The sequence below is a fragment of the Mizuhopecten yessoensis genome, unplaced genomic scaffold (genome assembly GCF_002113885.1).
Source record: "Mizuhopecten yessoensis strain PY_sf001 unplaced genomic scaffold, ASM211388v2 scaffold8071, whole genome shotgun sequence".
NCBI classification, from domain to species: domain Eukaryota; kingdom Metazoa; phylum Mollusca; class Bivalvia; order Pectinida; family Pectinidae; genus Mizuhopecten; species Mizuhopecten yessoensis.
The window spans coordinates 1554068-1581421 of NW_018407364.1; the positions used below are offsets into that span (position 1 = coordinate 1554068).

At 36.9% G+C, this 27354-nt stretch overlaps 1 protein-coding gene across 5 annotated transcripts in view; it reads left to right on the forward strand.

The window, feature by feature from the left end:
- LOC110454848 overlaps positions 1-27354 on the forward strand; it is a 31813-nt gene that overhangs the window by 908 nt on the left and 3551 nt on the right. Inside the window, exons 1-13 of one of the 5 annotated variants that reach the window (XM_021504591.1) lie at positions 1591-1676; positions 13719-13934; positions 14792-14889; positions 15171-15314; positions 15830-17606; positions 17816-17909; positions 18756-18917; positions 19845-20006; positions 20232-20543; positions 21780-22073; positions 24283-24360; positions 25112-25339; positions 25990-26154. In XM_021504591.1, coding sequence (XP_021360266.1) covers positions 1668-1676; positions 13719-13934; positions 14792-14889; positions 15171-15314; positions 15830-17606; positions 17816-17909; positions 18756-18917; positions 19845-20006; positions 20232-20543; positions 21780-22073; positions 24283-24360; positions 25112-25339; positions 25990-26154 — 3739 coding nt within the window. In that variant the 5' untranslated portion in view covers positions 1591-1667. Of the gene's footprint in view, positions 1-1590; positions 1677-13718; positions 13935-14791; positions 14890-15170; positions 15315-15829; positions 17607-17815; positions 17910-18755; positions 18918-19844; positions 20007-20231; positions 20544-20747; positions 20844-21779; positions 22074-24282; positions 24361-25111; positions 25340-25989; positions 26155-27354 lie in introns of those variants that run through there. The other 4 variants (XM_021504593.1, XM_021504590.1, XM_021504594.1 and 1 more) reach the window with 4 other exon arrangements.

Here is a 27354-nt window from a genome sequence, read left to right on the forward strand (position 1 = left end):
AATCATCCAGTTTCTCTGCTCAGAGACATCGATCGATTTCTTAAGAAAAGTGATCATTGATCTATTCTGGTTACGGAAGTCAGGTCATGCCCTGAGAACGGAATTGTTTGTATACATGTATGTGGGTTATATAGGTATGTGATGATAGGTCGACCAGGTGATGAGAAAGTCAATTAGTTATGCTTCCCTCCTCGCCAGTCTCGTGACAGGCTGTCGGTCCAGCCATTTACGTCCCTGACAGGTGCCGAGACCTCGCGAATTGCAGTATAACAACACATAAGAGTTTACGGGGGATATAAGCCTACTGCGATAGATATAAAATATTGATAGGTGGAGTGAAATCTCTTTACATGAGCGCCAATAAATCGATCTCTATTCCCGCGATCATTGCACGGGAATAATATTACACTACATTGTATACATCCTGGCCAGTAACATTTTTTATGTGTGCTGATACAGCGTATATTTGAATTGCAAGGCAAAATATTAAATATTCAAATACAGATAGCTTTGAGTCACATTATAACACGAATAAACCGCGGATCATAACACAAACACAATGAAACGGGAAAATATGATACCTGTCATGTAGGCAATGTTTCAGACGAACATTTCCTTTTGTTTTGGAACACACGGGTCAACGGGAGCGCTACAAAGCCGATCGCTATAATAAAGGAATTTTGTTTCATATACCCTTGTCAAGCCGAGCATTGTCGTTTAAAGTTTACCGGGAGTATTGTCTTGGAACGAACAGCAATTACGGCAAAATAGCACAAAATAAACAAAACATAACCTAAAATGACATACTTGTAGTTTGTTTAACCGTATTGAGCAATACAATGGGTTCATATACTGGGCTCCAAATTAACGTAAAGATAGATAAAAAATACATTTAAAAATCTATTCGATTCTATTCACTGAACCCTGTCCTGGAGCCAATAATTATAAGTTGCACTTGTTGTTTAAGAAAAAATGTACTAATTATCATAGAAAGTACGAATACTAAAGATATCAAGTTGCCGCACTGCCTTTCAAGTTTTGATTGACATTGTAACGACTTTCGTTTAAACTTTCTCTGAACATTTTTTTCGGGCTGTATGTGGTAGACAATTTAACAACTGCCTAACTTTTAAGCATATCAAATTACGCAGTAATATGTATGCGTTGACATGTAATTGAAAAACTGAGTAGCGAAATTTTATCATTAAGTTTTAGACCGTCTGGATTACTGTGGTCGCATTCTAATCGTATTGGATTCGTATATGTATTACGTTACTTCTTGTTAAGCCCTGCTCAAGTTCTTCACAGCATACCAAAACGATTAGATCGCTTATTCGTATACATGGTCACTGATATAATAGATTGCATCATTCATATATAAACATACTTGATACATAGTTTAAAACCTGAAATACAGGTGAGAGAGCAATAACCAGGATTTAAATCACTTCGAGATGTTTAATGTTGACATGATTTTGTTGGAGTACCTACCTGACAAATTGTACCGCGTAAGCTCGACAGGGGGACAGGCTGAAGTGTATACCGATATAACAGTTTACCTTTGTGATTAGCAGGTAACACTAGCACACCTGTTTGTCCTACTGAGCATGTGACGGGGACGAAGCTGGTCAGTGGCGTAAACTATTTACTTCTTAAAGCCATATGAGATGTTACAGGTAACGTATCATACGCAAGTTTCAAAAGAGTTCCATAAAACGCATCTAAGGACTTACCTTCGCTCTTCTTTCTCTTGGTTAAAGGCGTAAAACTAAATAATCGGTGTTATCTTGGGTTAAATCATAAAGACCCGGACCTTCAATTGCTAAAATAATATAACACAAACAAATGAATCGGGCTATATAAACAATAATTTCCGTCGAATGTTGTTTTGTAAACATTTGTAACCTTTCGTCTTGAATTTTTATTTAAATGTCAATGACGTTGATTCGAAAGACGTGAAGGTAAATATACGATAAAGAATTCCCTCTAATGAACAAAAAATTGCAGATGAAAGACGCCTTTCACCGATGATTTAACACAGAGTGAGGTTAATGACACAGGTCAATCTTTTTCGAGTATTTACTAATCGATTGTGCGCGTGCACGTGTTCAAAACCTTCTATTGAAATTGCATGTGCAGAATATAGACATACAACTTAGACTTACTATGTTCGTGTATCATTACGGAAATAACAATTGCAACATTACCCATAGTTCATATAGAGCATTAGAATATTTTCCAAAAACAGATCAGACGACCATTTGTCAACCTTACCCATCAGCCATAGAAACACATCAGTATAAGAACACGGAGCAGTCTATGAAACTATTCTATTTGTCGACTTAACCATTCGATGATAAAAAATAATGGTATCTGTTAGACTGCAGCGCAGATGACAATACCGGATTATCTTTATTCACCAACCAAAGAGAAAAAAAAAAGGATCAGGTCGATAGTAAATTTACTCACAAATCATAAAAAAATACCGCAAATTTACTCACCAACCATAGAATACAAACCAACATTAAAGATTGGATCAATGTCAAATGTACTCGCCAACCATAGAAAACAAACCAATATCAGAGATCAGACCAATATAAGATTTACTCACCAATCATAGAAAATACCGCAATATGCTCACCAACCATAGAAAACAAAGCAATATCAGAGATCAGACCAAATGTCAAATTTACTCATCACAAATCACATTTCCATGTCAACTTCACCATTGTTCACCAAAACCACATGATATTAACAATGAACGATGTATTATGCAATTATTGAATTTTTGAGTCCATTGTAGAGGAGCTCTATCTATCGGCTCCTGTATTAGAAACTAACTTTAACTTAACATCCAAAATTTCCAATATGTTACCAGAGCAGACCGCGATACCAACTACAGTTGTCAAGTTTATATATAACACATTAAAAAGAACACAAAACGTAGCCACTTTTGAAATACGATCCCCCGACGGAATATCAATAATATAATAATTTATTTATAGTGATATACAAGTAGTAGACTGGTTTTATCCATGAATGACACTTTAATCGATTTTGTGGAACAAAATAAAAAAAAATCAATTGTTTACTACCGAGATAAAAACAATTATATATGAATGTGTGTGTAATTTGACGTTATAAATGTATGTGTGGTATTAGGGTGTTAAGGTATGATATGTTAAATGTCCCATAATGGAGAGATGATGCGAATCGCTATACCATAAATACGATATCAGCGGTGTTGATCGGGGTGACAATTCCGGAACATGGTCACCGCTTCGTCTCCGGAGATTAGACCGATACCTTCATACCTGTACAACACCAAATACCAAAAGGAATGCATACTCCACCAACTCGATGTCCGTGCTTACCTTAGACATTTTATACACACAAATCAATTGATCAGCATTTTTAAGTTATTTAATTGATAGACGAATATTGTAATCATATAGTCGATTTAATATAGCTTTGAAGAAGAAAGATATTTTTAGTGATATGACTAAAGCTGTAGTACCCATTGAGTACCATAACATAGACAATAGTTGACCAACATTGAGACACATTATTTAGCATTGACACTCTATGGGGAATCATACGCACTAAATACGTGAGAAATAGTTCCTGACATTTTTTGGATATAGGCGTGAGAAAGCTTTCCGTGACTTAAGAGGACTGTTCTCTGATGTCTCGATATCGACATAGGTCTCCCCGGTACTCGATACCAGGGTACACGTACTTAGATGGGCAGGAAACTCCAGGAATGGTGAGTACGAGTATTCAAATAGGCCAGAACATCCGGGTATGGTGAGTACAAATTAAAATGGTTAGAATAAGCCACCTATCCGAGAATGGAGACTACCAGTGTTCCAATAGGTCAGAACATCCGGGCATTGTTAGTTTCATTATTCGAATAGCTTAGAACATCCAGGAATGGTGAGTACCAGTTACTAGTACTGCTGTGCCCACGTAGGCCGGAACCAGAAACTCCCGGGAATTTGAGTGTGACAAGTACCCACAACACAGCTGGAATCTTCGGTAATGAATGGTAGAAGTATTCAAATAGGTTAGAACCTCTAGGAATGTATCGATATTCACTCAAGATGAACCTATAGCAATATTGAATACATGTACAAGTCTACTGCACTGGTTAGCATACATTGCTTTGCAAAGCACTGATTCGCTCTACATGAGGTATTTAAGTCATCTACTGCCATAAGCTACTTGTATATATAATATTTGATCCCGGGGTCAATTGTATTGTTTTCTTTCTTAATTTAATTATTCATGTTTTACCTCAAAAGTTCCAAAAGTATCCAGAAGGAGGCTATCTGAATTTTCAAAAGAAATAAGTATTCAAATAGACATCAGACAGAATACCTGATCACACATCTCTCTGGTATTGGTATTGATCATATGTTTTTCAGCCAGACCCCAAAATGTTGAAATGAGAGACGGAACATTATGACTGATGCACTACATACTCAGATAATATAGCAATGCGTTTATCGAATTGTCTTTCGAAAAAAAATTCAATTGCTTGCTCTATCTGATTTCATGGCCTTGAACAGCGAACAAGAAAGGATAACTAAATGTAACTTACTGGTGGAACTGCATATCAAACGAATTCGCGCATTCTGTCAAATGTCTATTACAAATTATTGTGACTTAGTACCCTAATTAATTGATGCATTCTATACAATGTTCATAAGAATGTTGTAAGAATCAAGCACCTTAAATAATGCAGGCATTCTGTCAAAACCACGTGCTCTCGGGTGAAGACATGGTTTTTAAATTGCTTTTATCGTTTATCGTCCACGAAGAATTCTCTGTTAGAATTTAATTGGTTTTTGGTATTTTTGGTTTCTTTTGAACGTACTCATCTGGATGAGAAGTTATACTACTTATTGTTCGACAGTCCTTTCTGAAAAAAATACATCTGCTCTATTTAGCTATTTAGGAAGTGTAAGCTCAGAACAAATTGGCGGCGAAAAATATTTCACTTAATTCAAACAGCATAGTAATCAAAATGAAACGATCACAAAGATATGCGTTATAAGAAAGAGATGGAGAACAAGCTTCTTAGAATCTTAAAATCTCATTTTCACACCAGCCTAGTTGTTATAGAGATAATAGAAAGAAAGTTAAATGTACAATACTAGAATCACCTCATCACTTGCCTCACACAGTAGTTTTCGGAGCCATTGTTCGATAGTGCTTGTATTCCAAGTGCAATTTATTACATGAAAAACATACGATTACAGAACTAGTGTGTGTTATTCAACTATAGGTCTGTTTAGATATGTTCGTCTTTTCGTTTTACAATAAAGGTTGTCTTTTTGTATTGCAAACTCTCGAGGAAGAATTCGCCTTTGCACCCATTCACACGCGTTATTTGCAAACGGCTGATAAAGTCCTACGCACATGCATATTTCTGTGTAACTTTTAATTTCTTTATTAATTTAATTATTTATTTCATCATTTATAATTGTAAACATAATTTGATAACATTCAACACAAAACGCTAAAATTGGTCTCAACCCTGTTTAAATATCAAGTATATAATACATTTGTACGTCTATGAGAGTTTAATTAATTTGTTGAATACTCGTGTGTAGTAAGTAATGTAAGTTTGAAAGCATACCGATGATGGTGTTTGTGTTCTCTGATAAATTGCCGTTCCTCCCAGGTCCTTGGTAGGGTAATTGTAAATATTATAAACCTTAGATTCTCCGAGGACATCGCCTAATAGTAGGGCCGTACCTTTATCGGCTCGTGACGCTTTAAATCTTATTAGAGAAATTATACCACTAAAGGATTGGAAATATTGTCAAAGAAATAATCTTTGATTACTTGTTAAACCGTGTCGATAAAAGCCGTAAAGTAGCGGCACTGCGAGTTAAGGGTGTCGCGTTTACTTAGCACGGCGTACGTAACGCTTCGATTCCGGAGTCCCGTGGTCGGCTCCGATAGTAGAACGTTACTCTATCCTCAGACCTGTGGCTATGTATTGGTCAATATTCAATCAAAACTTGTAAATAAGTTATTAAACATGGCCTTATATTCATTAAGTGGGTCTTTTTTCAGTTGGATCACCGGTCAATGGTTGGGTAATACCGTACAATATCTGTATCCGGGGGCTGGTCAGGTGTACACAAACGTAAAGTCGTATATCGATCTCTCCCTCGAGGAATTCAATTAAATATTTAAAGTAAGTGAGGTACTATAAGAAGCTTTTATTGGTCTATAAATATTATACACGCTAATTACACAAAAAGCGGAATAGGATAAAACATTAACCTACAATGAACGACCAATGCAATATATAGCCGAAAGGTCGATAAATCGCCAGTTACCATCCTTCCCTTCGATATTGTCAATCCATACTTTGGGTAACGAACGTTCTTTTCTCCTTAACTTTGTATCTCATCCTAAGTGTTGTATGTTATTAATTCTATATCCGAGACGTCCTTATAACTGTTGTCAGGACGTTAAACTCTATACAATCAACCAACCAACCAACCAACCAACCAACCAACCAACGATATCTGCGGCAGTAATCAGTTTGACGTTGTTCTGAATGTTGCTACTAGCGATTTTTTCATCGATGTTACTTGTACATTCTACAATTAATTTTACCGCGGTTATTAGAGTGTTAATTCAGTCATTGTTACTTATCATGATATCATGACTAGAATTTGTTCATCAATGTTATTACAACTAGTACTGTCATCAATGTATCCTAGATATCCAGGGTTACGCTCACTTTCGCTCTCTACACCCCTGGAATATGTCATAGCAAAATTGAAGGCACGAAAATAGTTGTTTGATTGGTCTCAGGTAAAAAAAAAACCTGACCAATCGCTAGGCTGATGCCTGTCCTTTGGAGATTACAAAGGGGAGACGCTGACTTAAAAGTCAGTCAATTTTTACCGTTACGTGACCACAATATTATTTTGATGTACATCAAAGGATCGAACTAGTCTTCTTGTCTCATCAACAAGGTAGTGCACACTGAGCCTTCAATTTTGCTATGACATATTCCAGGGGTGCAGAGAGCGAAAGTGAGCGTAACCCCTGGATATCGAGGATGTCATCAATGTTACTACATGACATTGTATTAATACAGTTTTCCGGAACATACCATTTCTTGTATTACACTTTTTATGCTGCCTGTATCAATGTTACTTCCAGCACTGTTTTCATCATTGTTACTAATTAGTCTGCGTTCATCAAAATATCATTACTAGCGAAATCTTTTGCATCGTTATCATTAGTGTTACTATAAGTTTATTGTAATCTTTAGTGTAACTACCGATGCTACTTTGATACATTATACCACAGTACTGTTTTCATCGATATTTCTACAAGTTGTGTTTGCATCATAGTTACTTATGTTGCTGCTTTTATTATTTTATTGCTAATGTTTTCTTAAGATCTGTTTTTTGTCAGTGTTACTACCAGTGCTGGGTTTTTTTATCAATGTTATTTACAAAGGTTATTTTCACCAGTGTTACTTATATATAGTTTATATTATCAGTGCTTCTACAAATACTGCTTCTTTCAATATTGTTACTACCAGTACCGTATTCTTTAGTGTTACTGCCAATGTTGATTCCCTCGCTGTTGATCTCGTACTAGCAGTGTCATTTTCAGCAATGTTGCTACTATGATTGTCGTCAATATTGCTTCTAGTGTTGTAAATCATTAAAATCATTAAACAATAATCAATGTAAATCAACAACTCTTACAGTACATATATATATATATATATATTGCAAGATTGAAAATGGTTGATAGGAAGAAGTGCAATAAATTAAACGTACCGCCGTTTGAGCATTTTCCGGCTGGGGGCATTTTGTTGCGTTAACGATTGTACAATTTATGTTTATTTACAAATACCGCACGTGTTATTGCCAACAAAATAAACCTTATCTTAAATATTCATTAAAGATTTTACCGACGAATAAAGTTAAATGAAGTTTGCTACGAGTAGATATAAATTTCCAATCCGATCATTCTACCCGAGCAATCCACCAAAGCATGCTTACGCAACTGAGTTTTAAATCATAGCGGTTTTATAAGATTAAAATTGCAGAAATCTCTGTACCAGTACTAAAGAATGAAAGAATTTCTATTCAATGTTTGAACTCTTGTTACAAAACACAAGGGATCAAACGAGACCAGCGGCGATTAAAATTTATTTCCATGCGGTACACATTTCAAAGAGATTACCTTTTCCAATGTGACGGCAAAAAATCATGTTAAATTATATCGTGTTCAGCATTAAAATGTAATCTTTTAAAACATTAAAATTGGCTTAGTATGATATGACGGTAAATAATTTATTTAGCAAAAGGAAATATGCCAGTTTGCTACACACAAATGTACAGCTAGTAAAACATGGTTGGCAGTAACATTCATTGATATCATCGATGTACAGCAACCTGAAGTGTACCTATCTATCTTTTACGTACAGTGACCGTGACATGGCTAAAATAATAGGTATTTTATGTACATCGACGCTGAAGTGGTTATAACTACGACTTATATTTGAAAGCACTGACGAAGCTACAACTATATGTAACTTACAAGTTCAGCGTCGGTGATGCGGTTATAACTCTATGTAACTTACATGTACAGCGTCGGTGATGCGGTTATAACTATATGTAACTCACATGTACAGCGTCGGTGATGCGGTTATAACTATATGTAACGTACATGAACAGCGTGGGTGATGTGGTTATAACTATATGTAACTTAACTGTACAGTGTCGGTGATGCGGTTATAACCATATGTTACTTACCTGTACAGCGTCGGTGATGCGCTTATAACTATATGTAACTTACATGTACAGCGTTGGTGATGCGGTTATAACCGTATGTTACTTACCTGTACAGCGTCGGTGATGCGGTTATAACTATATGTAACTTACAAGTACAGCGTGGGTGATGCGGTTATAACTATATGTAACTTACAAGTACAGCGTCGGTGATGCTGTTATAACCGTATGTTACTTACATGTACAGTGACGGTGATGTGGTTATAACTATATGTAACTTACATGTACAGCGTCGGTGATGCGGTTATAACTATATGTAACTTACATGTACAGTGTCGGTGATGCGGTTATAACTATATGTAACTTACAAGTACAGCGTCGGTGATGCTGTTATAACCGTATGTTACTTACATGTACAGTGACGGTGATGTGGTTATAACTATATGTAACTTACATGTACAGCGTCGGTGATGCGGTTATAACTATATGTAACTTACATGTACAGCGTCGGTGATGCGGTTATAACTATATGTAACTTACAAGTACAGCGTCGGTGATGCGGTTATAACCGTATGTAACTTACATGTACAGTGACGGTGATGTGGTTATAACTATATGTAACTTACATGTACAGCGTCGGTGATGCGGTTATAACTATATGTAACTTACATGTACAGCGTCGGTGATGCGGTTATAACCATATGTAACTTACATGTACAGCGTCGGTGATGCGGTTATAACTATATGTAACTTACATGTACAGCGTCGGTGATGCGGTTATAACCATATGTAACTTACATGTACAGCGTCGGTGATGCGGTTATAACTATATGTAACTTACATGTACAGCGTCGGTGATGCGGTTATAACTATATGTAACTTACATGTACAGCGTCGGTGATGCGGTTATAACTATATGTAACTTACATGTACAGCGTCGGTGATGCGGTTATAACTATATGTAACTTACATGTACAGCGTCGGTGATGCGGTTATAACTATATGTAACTTACATGTACAGCGTCGGTGATGCGGTTATAACTATATGTAACTCACATGTACAGCGTCGGTGATGCGGTTATAACTATATGTAACTTACATGTACAGCGTCGGTGATGCGGTTATAACTATATGTAACTTACATGTACAGCGTCGGTGATGCGGTTATAACTATATGTAACTTACATGTACAGCGTCGGTGATGCGGTTATAACTATATGTAACTTACATGTACAGCGTCGGTGATGCGGTTATAACTATATGTAACTTACATGTACAGCGTCGGTGATGCGGTTATAACTATATGTAACTTACATGTACAGCGTCGGTGATGCGGTTATAACTATATGTAACTTACATGTACAGCGTCGGTGATGCGGTTATAACTATATGTAACTTACATGTACAGCGTCGGTGATGCGGTTATAACTATATGTAACTTACATGTACAGCGTCGGTGATGCGGTTATAACTATATGTAACTTACATGTACAGCGTCGGTGATGCGGTTATAACTATATGTAACTTACATGTACAGCGTCGGTGATGCGGTTATAACTATATGTAACTTACATGTACAGCGTCGGTGATGCGGTTATAACTATATGTAACTTACATGTACAGTGTCGGTGATGCGGTTATAACTATATGTAACTTACATGTACAGCGTGGGTGATGCGGTTATAACTATATGTAACTTACAAGTACAGCGTCGGTGATGCTGTTATAACCGTATGTAACTTACATGTACAGTGACGGTGATGTGGTTATAACTATATGTAACTTACATGTACATCGTCGGTGATGCGGTTATTACTATATGTTACTTACATGTACAGCGTGGGTGATGCGGTTATAACTATATGTAACTTACATGAACAGTGTCGGTGATGTGGTTATAACTATATGTAACTTACATGTACAGTGTCGGTGATGCGGTTATATTTACATTTGCTCTGCATTGCCACTATATTACACTTCCAAGGCCAGTTCCGTGTCATGAGATCATAACACAGGCGTAGTGATATTCCACCGGTACCGTGTCCGACTTACTTCCGGATCACTGTTTCCCTCCGCACTAACAAGCAGATAAGCAAAATAACCCACTATGATTCAATAATATTCACCGTTTTATGTAAGGCTTCTATACAATGTGAACTGAATATATTGATTGATTAAATTTTGGAAGTAGTATCGATATTTGTGTGTCTATTTCAAAGAACTATATTGTTTTCTTGGGAAAGTCACGAAACGACATTCCGTGAGCAATTCCATGGGCTGTTCTACCTCTTGAACAAACAACGCGAAAGTCGAATTTAAAAGTGCATTGTAAACTTAGAAATGAATATTAAAAAGATGTAAATATAAGTATTAAACAGCATTCTGTTCCCTTTTATGGTCCAATAAAACGGAACAGAATGCAGTTACATGCTTTGATATCTATAATCTAAAACTTTCATGTACAGCGTCGGTGATGCGGTTGTAACTATATATATATATGTTTATTATCTATTAAATAATATTAAGTAATTAATTATTAAATAAAATACTAGTTTTGAACTAATTTGCCTGAAACACAAAATAAGCCAATTATATAGTCTTTCGACAAACTACGTTCTGTCATGATGTGTGTAAATTCGTCAAATGTGTTACAGAATTCAATTGACCGTCAGCGTATACAAAACTAGTTGAACATAAATTGCTTTTATGACTTCAAAAGCAGTTTTAAAATTCTCAGCTAACGGGGCTGTATTAGGTATAAGAGGATTACTCCGTCAGATAGTCGACGGGACTGTGGTGTATGTTACTGTACAACAGACACAATAAAACAATAGTTCGATTTGTACATTATACCCCGAAACAAAATGTCCATTGTGATCACTGATCGATACAGATCGAAGTAATGCTGGTTGTGACATACCTGTACAGGTGTGATAGCTCAATCAATAGCGCCATTGATCCGTACAGGTAGAAATTGTGCCCTAGATACACGTTTCAGAGCTATTAACACACAAATGTCAAAGTAGGACAGGCAGGTAGCAATATTTACACAAAACTTGGTTGTATTTTAAATGGGGAGATAAAAGCTATCGAACATTAAATGATAATATAGCGTGTTTTTGCGCTCTGTAGAATATCATTAGACATTCAGCAAAACGCATCATGGAAGAATAGGGTAACGCACGGGAGGTCATTTTAATTCACAACAACATCACAGTTATTTGGACAATAATGTCAACTGCATATAATATTGTAAAAGACAGCTTATAAATACATTTAAACTGACGAATTCCTGACTTAGTTTTTGTTTACGAATTTGCACAAAGTTTGCTATATCTAATCCGAACCAGTTGAAATTCCTTTTCAACATTTTGATGATATTTTATCAATATTGGGACTCGACGGGCTGATAAGAGGGTTTGGTAGCCAACTTATCAATGATTTCAGGGTAAGAAATACATACTGTGCTCAGCTGTAATTAATAATGAAATGAAAATATAACAAGTTCTGGGATAATTTCTTTAAATTGCATTTTTAATCCTCGTTCCGCCCCACATTACGTCTGTTAATATTTAAAACCATCCCTGATTGAAAGAAACATTTCAGGAAGGAAAATTATTGGTTAAGTTAATTATGTCCGTTATGACATGTTAATGGCATATTTACACAAGTAACACGACAAAACGCATTTAAATATATTTCAAATAGGGAAATACATCGAAATCGAAATCATTCAGGTTACGGATGAAATCAGTAGATTTAATTTCCGTCATGCAAATACACTTCACTTCCACACAGGCGGGGATCAACTGAAGTTGAATAAGTGCGGATTGTAAAGTTGTTCAAGTTGATCGGATTCCGTTCGGCTAACCTCGGCTGATTATAGGTACGGAATCTGCCGAGCTGTGACGAGTGTCAGTCTTTGTTCGTCGCTTCAAACAGAAGCCGTTTCAAATTCATTGTTAGCATACCACCAGCCAGGTCTATGAGAACATTTTTGTTTGGTATAAACATTGTTTTGTTCATTTTTTTTTATAATAAATTGAAATACAAATTGTACATTTTATAGAACAGAAAAGGAAACAAAAACAAGTGTCGTGTATATGTTTTACCTGCTTAATAATCAACTTGTCAACACTAGCTACAGGAATGAAGTAATATGTACAACAGAACAAATACGGGAATAGGGAAGGGGATAATGGATTGGTATGCAGTGGAAACCAGGGATGAATACTATAGCAATATACATGTGATCATCAGATGGCAATACCATATTGCTTTATTGCAATGAGTATGTGGAACACGATTCTGTAAAATATAACTATGGAATAGTAGATGAAACTTTCAGCAATGCTAAATTTTTGTTTGAATTTTATATAATATGGAAAAGTTTTCTAGATCATTTTCATACATGAGCCCACAATATATATATAAACTTTATCTATTTTACAACAATTTTGAAACAAGTTCGTTCAACTTATATTTAATCACTCTTGTTTAAATGTAAGCACGCGGGGGGTCTTAATGTGGGAGGAAATCGGAGTAACCGGAGAAAACCCACGTGGTCGGGCAAGTGACCCCATAGCTCTTCACGTCCGATCAGGGAATCAAAGCCAGGCTGCCTTGGTGAAAGGCAAGTGCGCTGCCCACTACGCCACAGAGCCCACACTATTACGGTGCAAATTGATGTACTACCATCGTCAAACCGTCATACTTTTGGTTCCATGTTTGTTGGTTTTAATATGATATCACAATGACTGCCATTATATGAAGTATCACAGAAAATGTGTAACAAGGGTGTATTCACGTCAGTCATGACATTGTGATAAAGGTTGATTATGCCGTAATATTAAAACTATTATTGAATATTCACGTCTAACGTATAAAAACAGATCGCATGTATATATCTATATTGTTGCGATTTCTGAATTGTAGCAGGATGAACTGAAGGAGCACTTACGAAAGTTAGGGTTTTACCGGGAACCACCTACACCGGAACTGCTTAGAGAGGCACAGGAAGTCTACCACAAACTAAAATGGCAACCACCGGAAGACGAATATGGCAGTCCTCTCCCGTGTCCCCCCATCATATCAAAAGAAGCGCTAATGGACGAGGACATTTTGGACGAGCTAGATACGCATGCGCTCGAGGTAAAAATGCATGTAAATGTAAATAATTATGCCATAACGTTTCATGTTTTGAATCTAAAAACCCAGGTATATAGTTTGAATTCTCTTATGGGAGGGAATGACAAGTGTGTTGTGTAACCAAAACAAAATCACTTGTTTGCAAAGCAGTTGTCGTCTGCAAGCGTACGATATTTACAAAGTCACTATAACACAGACGATTGGAGCAGATTCTTTTCCAAAGTATTGCCAAATAATTTTTCAGCATACCTACCAACATCCACAACTTTCTTCTAACTCCCTATGAATTTTTAGAATACATTTCGTCAGGGAAACAATTATTAAACGTTTTCCAATGTTTCAGCGGAGAATGCAAAGCAACCATTTTTGTGCGACGACTTTTTGTTCGCTTAACCCATTAAATCTTTTTCGACCTCAAAATGACAAAACTTTTGTAAACAAAAACATTTGTGAAATCGATTTTATTTAAGGATTGACTTGAATATATGTTATGGAGCTATACCACAAAAAAACGGAGTGTACTCTAAATAAACCGCGAAGCGGTTTATGATGAGAGTACGTTCCGGTTTTTTGTATAATAGCTCCATAACATAAAAAAATGTATTCAAGTCAATCCTTATAATTTAATCTACTATACACAATTCCTGTGGAAATCCTCTTTTATTGATGGGCTCTTTTCTCTTAGAAATGATAACGCCGCTGTATCAGCCAATCAAAAGCGACGTTACAAACGGCGACGTCACTTTTTAACGTTATGGGCTGATAACATATAATTTTTTAAGCCAATGAAAATGCTGGTTACAAGCAAGATTAAATTATATGTAATTAACAACTTAAACTAAAAATCTTCCCTCTTACAGACTCCGTCGAGCTACCTTACCCACCGCATTGCGTTATTGGTGGAATTCTTAATCCGCCCAGCCGAGACAGATGTGGAGAAGGCAAGAGTCCTCACAAGGTGATTATGCCAACAGGAGGTTACTACTCTTAACCATGTCTTTTTGACCAGAGACTTATATATACACATGATTTATAATATAATTGAATATATAATATGATATGTAGAGTTCTCTGGCTTGATCAGTGTCCATCCAGCACATATCGTGTTACAAATCTGTTCACTTCGATTATATGTGTGTTCATCTCCTATAGGATCATTATGAAATGAATGAAATCAAAGCGTGTTAATTGCAATGGTAAGGCATACTATCCGTTGATATCAAACATTTATACTTACAGGTGGCTTGCTCGGTGTTTAGACGACGACTACATCAGAGACCTTCCGAGGTCTACCTGGAGTCACGCGGAATCCACAGCCATGTACCTATGGAAACTACGAAGACGTGAAATAGATTATGATGAACTTTTTCATGTTCTTTGCAAGTACGATTATTTTTTGCATTCTCTGCATATCCTTGGGAAAAAAATCAAAATACTTCTACATTAGACCAAATCTTCAGTAATTCCATACCATCGATCATTGCGTTGTTATTTAAAAAAGTCATTGTCTCATTAAATCCATCATTTCATGAGTGAAATCCATCAATTTGTTGTTTTCTCTGGTAGCTGTTAGATAACTCGATGGTATAGACTCAAAATGATACCACTCAAGTCCAGTCATATGTACTTTGTCATTCTCTTTTAATCATTTTAGTTATTATTGAAATAATACGTATTAAATTACTAATTGCATAGCAAATGTATCAGCAATTTAACCATGCATGTTCTACTGGACGTATCTACTTACGTTCTCTCATCATAGATAGGTTAAGTGAACGTCATGAACGCAGCCGCGGGTTTACTTATCCAACGATGCGTAGTCATTTATACCAATCCATGATTCTGGATGGTAGCTCCTCCCTTTCTATAAATGTATGGTTCCTCTTTGTCTCTCGTAGACACGCTGGACTGAAATGCTTCGCTGTGTCGGGATGTGTCCGCAACACGATCAAGTATGAGGTAGGGGACGATTTCAGAGAGCAGAAGAAGACATGGACAGTTGTGCTTCTGGACGGTCAATGGCGAGTGATGGACGTCCGTTGGATTTGCGAGGCGGCATATGGCGTTCTTAAGAACAACTGGCGACTCATAGAGGATGAGAATGGCAAAGTCAGTCAGCGCCGAGCCATGCGTGAAAACAGAGGATCATTCAAGACACACGTGCGTTTCCGGGATTACTATTTCCTGACGGAACCGGAAATGTTTATCTACGACCATTTTCCAGACGATGAGAAATTCCAGTTGTTGGCACGACCAATGTCATACGAAGAAGCCAGAGATGCAGCATCTTTGAGATCAGACTTTTTTAGGCACGATCTTTATCTAAGATCACATCCAAAGAACAGGGTCCATTGCCCAGACGGGACTGTCACGTTTGTACTAGGGATGAAAAAGAAGAAAAGCATGGCGTTTGTCTATAAATTGTACAGGTCCAAGGGGAGCCGAGAGGTGACTGCGTCTTCTCGAAACACATTGGATAGATACGTGTTCCTGGAACGCGACATGGAAGAAGGTGATATTAGGGCAACAATCAGGTGTCCGGCCGAGGGTCAGTATCTGTTTGAGTTACACGGAAGCGAAACAAACGAAACACACCATGCTCTGTTGGTGACTTACATCATAGAATGTACCGGGATATCCGCAAGTTGTAGACCGCTACCGCCGAATATGAGACAGGAGTGGGGACCAGGTGAGGACACCAAGGACATGGGTATGACCGCTGTCACACACAAGAAAGGTGAAGTGGAAGCTGAAGACGGAGATGCAGAAATAAAATTCACATTGCAAAAAGACCTCGAATTCCGTCACGATCTCATTCGAGGAGAGAAAGATGAACCAGTTTCTAGCCGACATATCATGCATTCAATAGAAAACGGGAAGATGGCAATCAATCTGAGACTGCCTGAGCCCGGCGAGTACTCCTTGAATGTCCTTGCGAAAGAAAGACACAAGAAAACCAGGTTTGCACCCGCATGTAGTTACCTTGTAAGCTGTCAGGACGAACCTATACAAACGAAGCCTTTTCCTGACATTGAGGAGGGCAATCATCTCGGACCGAATGAAGACTTCCGAAAACTGGGCTTTTCGGAGGATGACCCATGGCCGTCGTACATCAGTAACCTTGTGACAGGAGAGTTCCGAATGCACATAAAAAGACCTCCGGGTGTCTACGTGTTCGCCACACTTATGTTTGAGGAAGGTTTGAAGAAGGAAGCTTACGATAATTACGTCATGTGTGACACACAAGATGACACCGTTACCATCACAAGCATCTTTCCTAAGCATGGATCATACAAACTCACAGTGTTTGCACGACCGCCAAATATCAGTAGCACTGAAGGGATCCCTATTTACGTAAAAATCATTGACGTTGTTCTCCCGACACTAACTGGAATGCCGTCCCCCATCCAGACGCCGTCACCAGAATGGTGTCTGGGCTACAGACTGAAGGCGCCGCGTACTTTCTATCTCTTGGCACACGAGGTGCACAAAGTATCCTTGGCCATGCCCGAGGCCCGAATAATCTCAGTGAAGGACCATTCAGAATGTAAACTGAAGCAGACAGATGGGCAATTCTGGGAAGGATACGTCCGGACGGGGACGCCCGGAAGTGTGGTGGAGATCCTGGCCATAGGTCGTACGGGTGATGTCCCATTCAGAGTTTTCACATACGAAGTAAGTCAATTCACGTTGTTCTTTCAAAATTATATGTTCAGTTCTCGTCCTCCTCTGCTTCGTGTTCAGGATGTGCGTTATGCACGTAGCAAACCCTACGTACTATAAAACTATCAAGAATTCCTTTAATAAGAACGAATAACTTGTGATCCTTGAGTACATATATTCCCCAGATGTGCAAAACGTTATCGTGTTGAATGCTTCTTTAGGTCGTGTCAAAAGAGGATTCTCTACAAATTGAGATGAAGCAGGAGCAGCTCTTCCAGAAGGCATTGGATGAGCTACGAGCACTTGAGGACGAAAGTGAGTACAGCATCGCACCAAAAGTATTCGCGATATGCAAGGGTTTAGTGTATATGGCTTTTGTCATAGAATTTTCCTGGAGCCAATTATTGCGCCACTCAAATGAAACTGATTAACCTGAAAGATAATTATTTGCAAGACATAGCAAGTTATTTAAAAAAAAAGGACCAAGTGGTTAAGGCCTCTGACATTCTGCTATCACTAGCCCTCCACCACTGGTTCGTGGGTTCGAGGCCTACGTGGTGCAGTCGCCAGGTACTGGTCGTAGGTAGCTGGTTTTCTCCCGGAAGCTCCGCCTTTCCTCCACCACCGAAAACCTGGCATCTCCTTAAATGACTTTAGCTATTAATAGGACGTTAAACACACACAAACAAAACCAAACCAATTATTGAAAAATGAAATTTCACTGGCATTGTTTTTTAAGGAAAGAAACCGAATGGTGTAAAAATGCTTTCATGCGAATAACTTGTCATTTCCTGAAAACAAATCAACACAAAATTTCAAAATAGTATCTGATAATAACACAGAAACGTATCTTTGAAAACGTAGCTAAAACGTATCCAGGATGTTCCGGTGGGGAAAACAAGCTAAAAATGCAAGAATTGTAGAATTAATCCGAGTAATTCTTGAATGCTTTTGCACGTAGTTGGTTTTTTGACATTACAATAAAAATTGTGATACATGTATTATATATTTTGTAATTATGAACTTAAAACGTGTCGAAATTTAATACGATATTTAAAAATATAATGAAATGAATGTGAATTCGTCAAAATACCAATGGCAAGCATCCATTATCGGTTGTTAAAATATATGAACAAATGATTGAATTCGATTTCCCCCCAGAACAAATGCGGTTGACCCAACGTTTGATGCAGGCTATCAAGCAGAGAGATCGGACAAAGGTTCACAAATGGGTGACACGAATGAGAGAAATCAACGCGGAGAAAATGGCGGCTGAAATTGCAAATGGCGAAGCTGTGTTGAGGGAACTGGAAATTGAGGAGAGTATGTATTATACTTAGAAGCACACCTAGTATGTTTGAGAAGTTGCTGTATTTTCTATAAGTGCCATTACTTTCGTGGATCATTATATGTTGTTTGAAGTATAAACGTGAACTAAAATAATAAAACAAAATTAAGAGAATAGATGGACCACATAGCTGATTGGACATGTACGACGGTTATACCTGTGTGCAATGTAAAATAAAATACAGTGTGGATACACATGAAGACATCAATATTGTTAACGTACCCTCTGTGTATAGTGAATCACATACCTCTTCATTTTGTGGCAAAGATGGTTTTTTTTCAGACAACCACTATATTTGATTTCATCAGAAATATATATGTTTCACAATATTTTCTATCAGAGGCCGACCTAACATTTAAGACAGAGATCTTTGCCAGATAGTCACATCTATTTTATTTTGTTGTTTACAGGTGGGAAGAGGAGTACGTAATAAAAATTGTTTTCTTGACTTCGATACACCCTTTTAAAGATGCATATAGTAACATTATCAGATTAACCACCATTTCTGTCTCTCCAAATCACGTTGAATTTGCAGTGGGCACATTTCCTTTCCTTCAACAAGCGTTTCCCGTTAATGAAACACGCTCGATATAATTATAAAAAGAGGGAAGTATTGATGTCCTGCATGAACACAATTGCGTTGTTTGCAGTGGGGAAAATGATAAAGACATCAGCAAAACAAAACGACATATTTCAAAATTAAAGATTCGTAAAACGTATGTTAACTGAGAAATGTTTACTTCTTCATAAATGTTGGTTTGTTTAGGGTTTCACGTCCTCCTATTTCAAGATTTGATTAAAATTTAGGCCATAAGGCCATCAGCCTCGCAACAGCAAGGGTCATTTTAAAGATTATATGAGTGAGTATAACATTCTTGCAAGTCTATTATTGTGTTATCCAGAACGTATGATATGTCGAAAGGAGTTACGAAGAGCCACACGCGCTTGTGAAGGATTAGCTTTAGAGGCAGCTCTAGAGAAGTGCCGAGCACTACGGTTGGAGGAGGAAGATGGTGACCTTACTTCCGCAAGGGACATTCTCACCAACATGCTTGGAAGACCAGGTATTGTGTTGGAAATCATTCTAAACGTTAGTGGTATATCACAACATTTTGCACATGTTTATTTCTGATTTTAACTATGTTTTCCATATTATCTAAATATGTTTTCAAGTCCGTCTTTTTTTTTTACATTTATTCATTATTATGTTTGAAATACAAGTAGAAAAATAGTGAATACTTCTCAATATTTGCATTATAAAATGAGAACACAGTGTCCTTTCATTACAGTCCCAAAACACGAAGTCATTGAGCCTGAGATAGCCGAGCCTCTTAACAGAAGTCGGGAAACATTCCAGCAGACAGCAGATCAGATTGATACAGGAAATAGAAGCTTTGATGCAGGAAACAAAAGCTTTGATGCAGGAAATAGAAGCTTTGACGCGGGAAACAGAAGTTTTGATAGAGGCAACAGGAGTTTTGACACGGGAAACAGGAGTCTTAACGATACCGCCCCGATACATCTGGTGAGCAAAAACAAAGGCCTCCACATATATGTGGTGCAGGATGACCAACTTCCGGTTCCGGACTTCTCGTCAGTTGGTAAGTCCCTATATCAGAAATAAAGTGGATAAGAGTTATTTGAAGATGGCTTTTCCCTTGCTCATTAACATATTGACAACATTGTTTATTACATATATGAATATTTAATTATCCAAAATGCTTTATTACTGCTTAATGCGTATAACATATATCTCACTCTTTGATGTGCTCCGACTAGTTAACGTTAATGATATTGTATTTCAGAGACAATGACTTATCGTACACGTGAAATACCTGATTGTACAGGTGGAGACACCTGTTGCATGAGAGGAGGTTGTACAACCAAATGTTCATGTAAAGGTAGACACAACCAGTCCGTGTGTGTAACAGATCACGTGACCACTCGTGTTGTTTCACATTGCTGTTTCACATTGTTGTTTCACATTGTTGTTTCACATTTCATTCCTGAAACCCACGCCATGTATAATCACAAGGCCTGTCTGCAATATTTTGCCTTCATTTTTATTCAAATACAACCTACAGACATTGAATCATGGTATCACATAATAAAGAGCCTCGAATCAAGAATGATAATGTGGCGACATCTACCGATGACATCACATCCGAAGGACGATAACTCATACGGCCTTATGGTTTTACTGCCTACAATCACAATAATCTCACATGTTTTGCGTCATCGTAGTTTAATGAAGATCGTTTCATGTTTCATATATCCATCAAACAATGTATCAAATACTGTTTACTGTAACATTTTCAAATAGGTGCCACCTTATCATAACCTTATCTCGTTTCATTAACAAACTACAAAGTCTATTTTTTTCATGTCATGGTAATTGTGAACTGCTGAAACATTTGAATGTATTTCAATAATTATTATTATCATCTTATTCGGCCTTGCGCATCTTCAAAATAATATACAAGAATGTATATAATTATGAAGATAACATAAACAACAAGTATTGTATCATAAACTATTACCTTAAATCTGATTCAGTTAAAAATTAGAAAAAAATGATGTCGTTTTCTTAATAGAATCTGTAAGATGAATTACTCAATTTATACAATGCAGTTACACCACTGTGAGTGTTCTATAAGTATTTTAAGATTTTAAAAAGATGACTTCGATCAAGTTGAAAATTGCATAAAAAACAACGTGAAAATGTCCCAGTACAGGCTTATTAACTATTCATATCCATTTTCTGTCATCGTGTAAAACATTCATATGAATCATCTTCATTTGTTCTTTGCACTCCATGTGATGAATCATATGTTTAGCCAACGACATTCATGAGAGTCAGGAGGAAGACAAAACAGTCGAGGAGAAAGAAGAGAACGAAGCCAATGAAAAGAATAGTGAGCTAGGTTTTGACCAAGATGATTCCACTGTTGAACAATCAAATACAATAGAATTTGCATCACCGCATGTATTAAATACAACAAGAGACGCTTGCCTCCAGACAGATGACTCAAATTCACGACCGGAACCAGTACAGCTAAAAAGTTCTGGCGGAGTTCACATATACATCTCTCAAACAGAGCAGGTTCCACATCTAGACTTTAACACAGTAGGTAAGGAAGACGCTTTGTTCTTTTTGGCTACAACAGTAGTAACGAGCGCAGTTCTCGGCTTCACACGACCATACGCCAGCGTCTAGTTGAAATAGGGAGTTATTGACCAAGGCATGCATTTCTGTCAATCATAACGTACTGCTTACATCTTTTCCATAGTTATACCATTAAATTATTATAAAGCGTCTCATAAATTTCATTCTTTCATTTCATTTGATATCATTTTCATGATGTAAACATGCATGTCTTTTTTTTCACTTTTATTTTCATTCCGTTGATTTGGTGTCAGACATCTCACCATTAAAGTGTTGTTGACGTTGATGTTTGTACAATTGTGAATATATAATTTGTTTTTTCATGATATAGCGTATGTGTGCAGTGTGTACATGAAACATTTCTCGTGTATTTATATTACCGGTTTTATCCTCTACCATGACAACATTGAAGTTCACACAAACCCCCTTACCGTGAAGGCTTATTCCGTCTCTGCGTATTGCAGAGTTATCTGCTCTTGTGAGCAGGGGTTGATTGTTACGTCATTTGTTTGTGAGAGTAACGTCATCAATTTTGGAAAAAACGACGTAATCTTCTCACACAAACCAATGACGTAACAATCAATACCTGCTCACAAGAGAAGATAACTCTGCAATACGCAAAGACGGAATACACGTATTTACTTACTGGTCTGGTCTGAAGACGCATAAATCAGCAAAACAGCTACCCAAGAATGTTTCACGGTTTATATCATGCATCATGTTTGCCATTTAGCGACTAAAGAACTCTGCCAACTAATATTGCACGCCTGCTTGACCAGCATGTTTTTATGACACGATCATAAATAACAAAGTTTACCATTTTGTACAAGAACCAGTTGTTGTGAGGCTAGGAATAGAGTGTATCATTGAAACATGTAACATTGATAAAAATATTGAAAAAAAGATAAAGAGGTCATTTAAACATTTTGAGCTAATTTTTACGTCTTATGGGTATTGCACGTGTGCATTATAATGCTGTTAGCTTATTGCATCAAATAGTCTTTAAACTATTTTCATTTCATTCGAAATGTATGAAGTGCATCTTTAAGATAATGTTAATTCAAGCCTTCGGCGAATTAAAATATTCCTTGAAATTATTCGAGACGAAATAAAATATCATTAAACCTTTGGGAGAGTTATAAGTCGATTTCATATGAAATGTAATCAAATTCAACATACATATACACTGTTTTATTCAGCTGATAATGGTTTTGACAACTGATTCCTGTTAAAATGAGTTGTGCTGCAAATAAGTTATTTTTGATATTTGCTTTTATTGCAGTTGATAACTATGTTATGACTAATTCGCGAAGATATACATTGGCAAAATGATAAAAAATATATTTACTGTGCACGAGTAACTACTAGCGCGATATTAAATTTTGTGATAGAATTTCTTTGCTATATTATTTGATGCTAGCTATGTTACAACTGATTTGCAGTAATCGTATCTGTTTATCTGCAAACCATATTGTTACCAAGTTCAACAAAACTATGAAAGAACGTTTTAACTTTATTTTAATCAAGTACAATGTTATTTAAGGATTAACTTGAATATTTTATTTTATTTTATGAAGATATAACACAAAAAAACGGAATTTACTCTAAATAAACCGCGAAGCGATTTATGATGAGAGTACACTCCGGTTTTTTGTTGTATAGATCCATAACATGAAAAATATATTCAAGTCAATCCTTATGATTTAATCTACCTTACACCATCCCTGTGGAAATCCACTTTCATTGATGGATTCTTTTATTTTAAATTATTACGCCAATGTATCAGCCAATCAGAAGCGACGTTACAAACGTTACGTTATGGGCTGATAACATAAATTTGTAAGCCAATGAAAATGCTTGTTACAACCAAGATTAAATTATTATCTAATAAAACAAATTATAATCATGTATGTAAAAATATCAAACTATAACATTGCATATTACTACATTCTAATAAATATGAAAGTATTATGATATTATATATGCTATGCTACATGTGTAGTGATATCTATATGTATATCCTTGTATAGTAGAACTAATTTGTAATGTCTGTCAAATATCAAAACGTGTTATATATCAATATTTATCGTCTTAATACGGTGTAAAACATTTATTACACTGCTGATACCATATCCTTACATGTTCTAACGGATTAACCCTGCTTCCTTATATAGTCAATCTAGATCGTTCCCTAGGACGAGATAGTGGTATGCAGACCCTTCGTGACGATAGTGGATTGCATTTTGCACCAGGTAAAGCCTGCTTTTTATGATAGTTAGTGAACCTCAGGTAAAGTATTTGACATCATTATTTAAACACTTTAACTCTCTCTATATAATATTTAACCCCAAAAAGTATCAAATATATTTTTATGACGTTCAACATTTTTGAGAAGGACCATGCTTACTTCGCCCGTACAAGGAATAGCATGTTTTATACCATTACCATTAAATAGGGAAAGACTGGACCATTTGCATATTAAAGTTTACTTGTTGAGGTAAATAAAAGGTGCTTTTTGAGCTGTTTTATTTCTAACCTTTTTTTCACGGTAAGAAAGAATCCCCGATTTACACATTCTACAAAATCTTATCATTTCTGAAAAAAAGCTGTAGATTTTATCATATTCTATACAACTCTACATAGCATACTTAAAACCCAACATATTAGGATTGGAGCTCATCATATGGTACAATACCCCGATGAAGATTCTAGTGTTAATTCATTAAAAACATTAACCACAGAACAGCTTTGCATTAATATTTCTATTCTTACCATTACAGCAATGCATTTATCAAATGCCCCTTGCTACTTCCTTTCAACAATAAGCATGTAAATATAATGTTCATTTAAAATCTTTTGTATATGCATGCTGCTGGATGAGAGGTATGCTATACTTACCTCGCTTGTACTAGTAATAACATGTACCAATAGATCAGCGTTTTCTCGCCCGATCCTGCTCGATCTGATGGTATGATGATGTTAACAGTAAATCTTACCTTTCAGAAACATCCACTCCCCGGGAGCCGCTGGACCGTGCGACCAGTACACCCAAGAAAGGTAACTCCTTCATACAGTCCGCCCCCACCAGAATATCGGTGCCGAGTATGTATAGTTCTATCAATAACGGGGATGATGACGAAAACAGTCCAAGGGAGGGCGACGCCGAACAAAGTTTCAGGGCAGCAGAGGACGCTCTCAACGAGTTAGAGTTGGAGGAGAACATGAACAAAGGTACTTTATACCGCCAAAGGTGATCCTATGCGATCGACATAATGTAGGATACCCTGTTTACTGTCAAAGGACCGTTATAGTCTTTTAACGTGATATTTATCCTCATTGATGGTTTTTAAAAACTAACTTTCATAAATATTAAACGTTCCAAAAAAACTACGCAATAATGCAAATATCTTATCAAAGTTTGTTATCCTGATTTTACAATATAATCTACTTGTGGCTTAAACTTCCACCTTTATTCATAATTCTACCATGTTTTCCTGACCAACCTGAAGTCAATTCTACCTTTGGTTTTTATCTTTACCTTGAAGAAAACTTTACTGTTCTGACATTACCTTGAAACTGACTTTGTTGATCCTGACTCTATCTTGAAACCGACTCTTTGTTCATTTGGGTCTTACCGCTACCTTGAAATATATTCTATGTCCTGATTGCCTTGAAACCAGTTACGTTTTACAATCACTACCTTGAAGCCTACTCTACTTCTGTTCCTGATACTATTTTAAAGCTTCTAAATCTGTCCTACAAACAACTGCTTTGTTCTTGACACTACCTCGCGTATGGCACTGAACAACAATGTTCGTAACTCGCCCTTGTTTCGTCTCTTCTTTGTCATGAATAGTCTTTTGCTCTTTACACGTACGTAGTGAAAAGTATGGTGAGAGACAACATGCGATCAGCTAGCAGATTGACTGAGACGGAGACGCTACAGGAGGCCATCAATGACTTCAAACGCATGAAGCTACAAGAAGAGGGAGGCGATCTCTCGTTTGCTGAGGATCAATTCGAAATCATGTCGTGTGCCAAAGAAGGTGAGTTCACGGTTAGAGGCATACAGAAAAAAACGTCTTGACATCAAAATCAGTAAAATGTCATAAGATATTTTTGTATTTTTCTATAATGTTGAATGGCAGGCTTTGTATCTCTTATACTCTTAGCTTTAAACAGTTTTACTGTACCGATGTTTTTGTAAGCTGTGCGGTAAGTCAGTATTTAAAATATCCTTGATTATTTCCCCCTCTATATAGTACATCGTGGCCCTTTGCTATTCATCACATTTACATTAGCATGTAGGCACAAATAAAATACCAATTCCATTCTTTTTTATATCCAGCTATACTGTATATTTTAGTAATACCAAAGGAATCCAGGTGACATATCAATGCTCATCAAATGACTATTCTGTTGAGACATATTGGTTGCAATTGTCTGTCTGTGTAGTATATGATTTATGGGTAACGCAATACAAGCAGCGATCCCAATAAATACTTATCAAACTATCACATTGACATAACGCTAAATTACCGTACTTTGGAATATTTAGGCGTCGCCACAATTTTGCTCTTTTACTTAAAATAAATTTGACGAACCTTTGTGCCAAATAACGGTCCTTTCCGATGCTTATAGTTAGGTGGTATTTCCAGCAGTCAATTGCGTTATAATAGCTGCTAAATGGCAGGACTCAATCAACTATAGCCTTTGTTTACACAGATATTCACTGACAACATGTCGGTGTGGTACGAGTTGTTTTGTTCGGTAGCTTCTAAATGGCAGGACTCACTCAACTATAGCCTTTGTTTACACAGATATTCACTGACATCATGTCGGTGTGGTACGGGTTGTTTTGTTCGGTAGGTGCTAAATGGCAGGACTAAACCATTCACTGACAACCTGTCGGTGTGGTACGTGTGGTTTTGTTCGGTAGCTGCTAGATGGCAGGACTCAACCATTCATTGACAACATGTCGGCGTGGTACGAGTTGTTTTGTTCGGTAGCTGCTAAATGACAGGACTCAAACATTCATTGACAACATGTCGGTGTGGTACGTGTTGTTTTGTTCGGTAGCTGCTAAATGGCAGAACTTAATCATCTATAGCCTTTGTTTACATACATATTCACTAAAAACATGTCAGTATGATACGAGTTGTTTTGAGTTTCCATAAATATATAGCCTACTGTATTACGTTTTACCTGGTTGCACGGATGAACCATTTCATTGCTAATGTTCTATC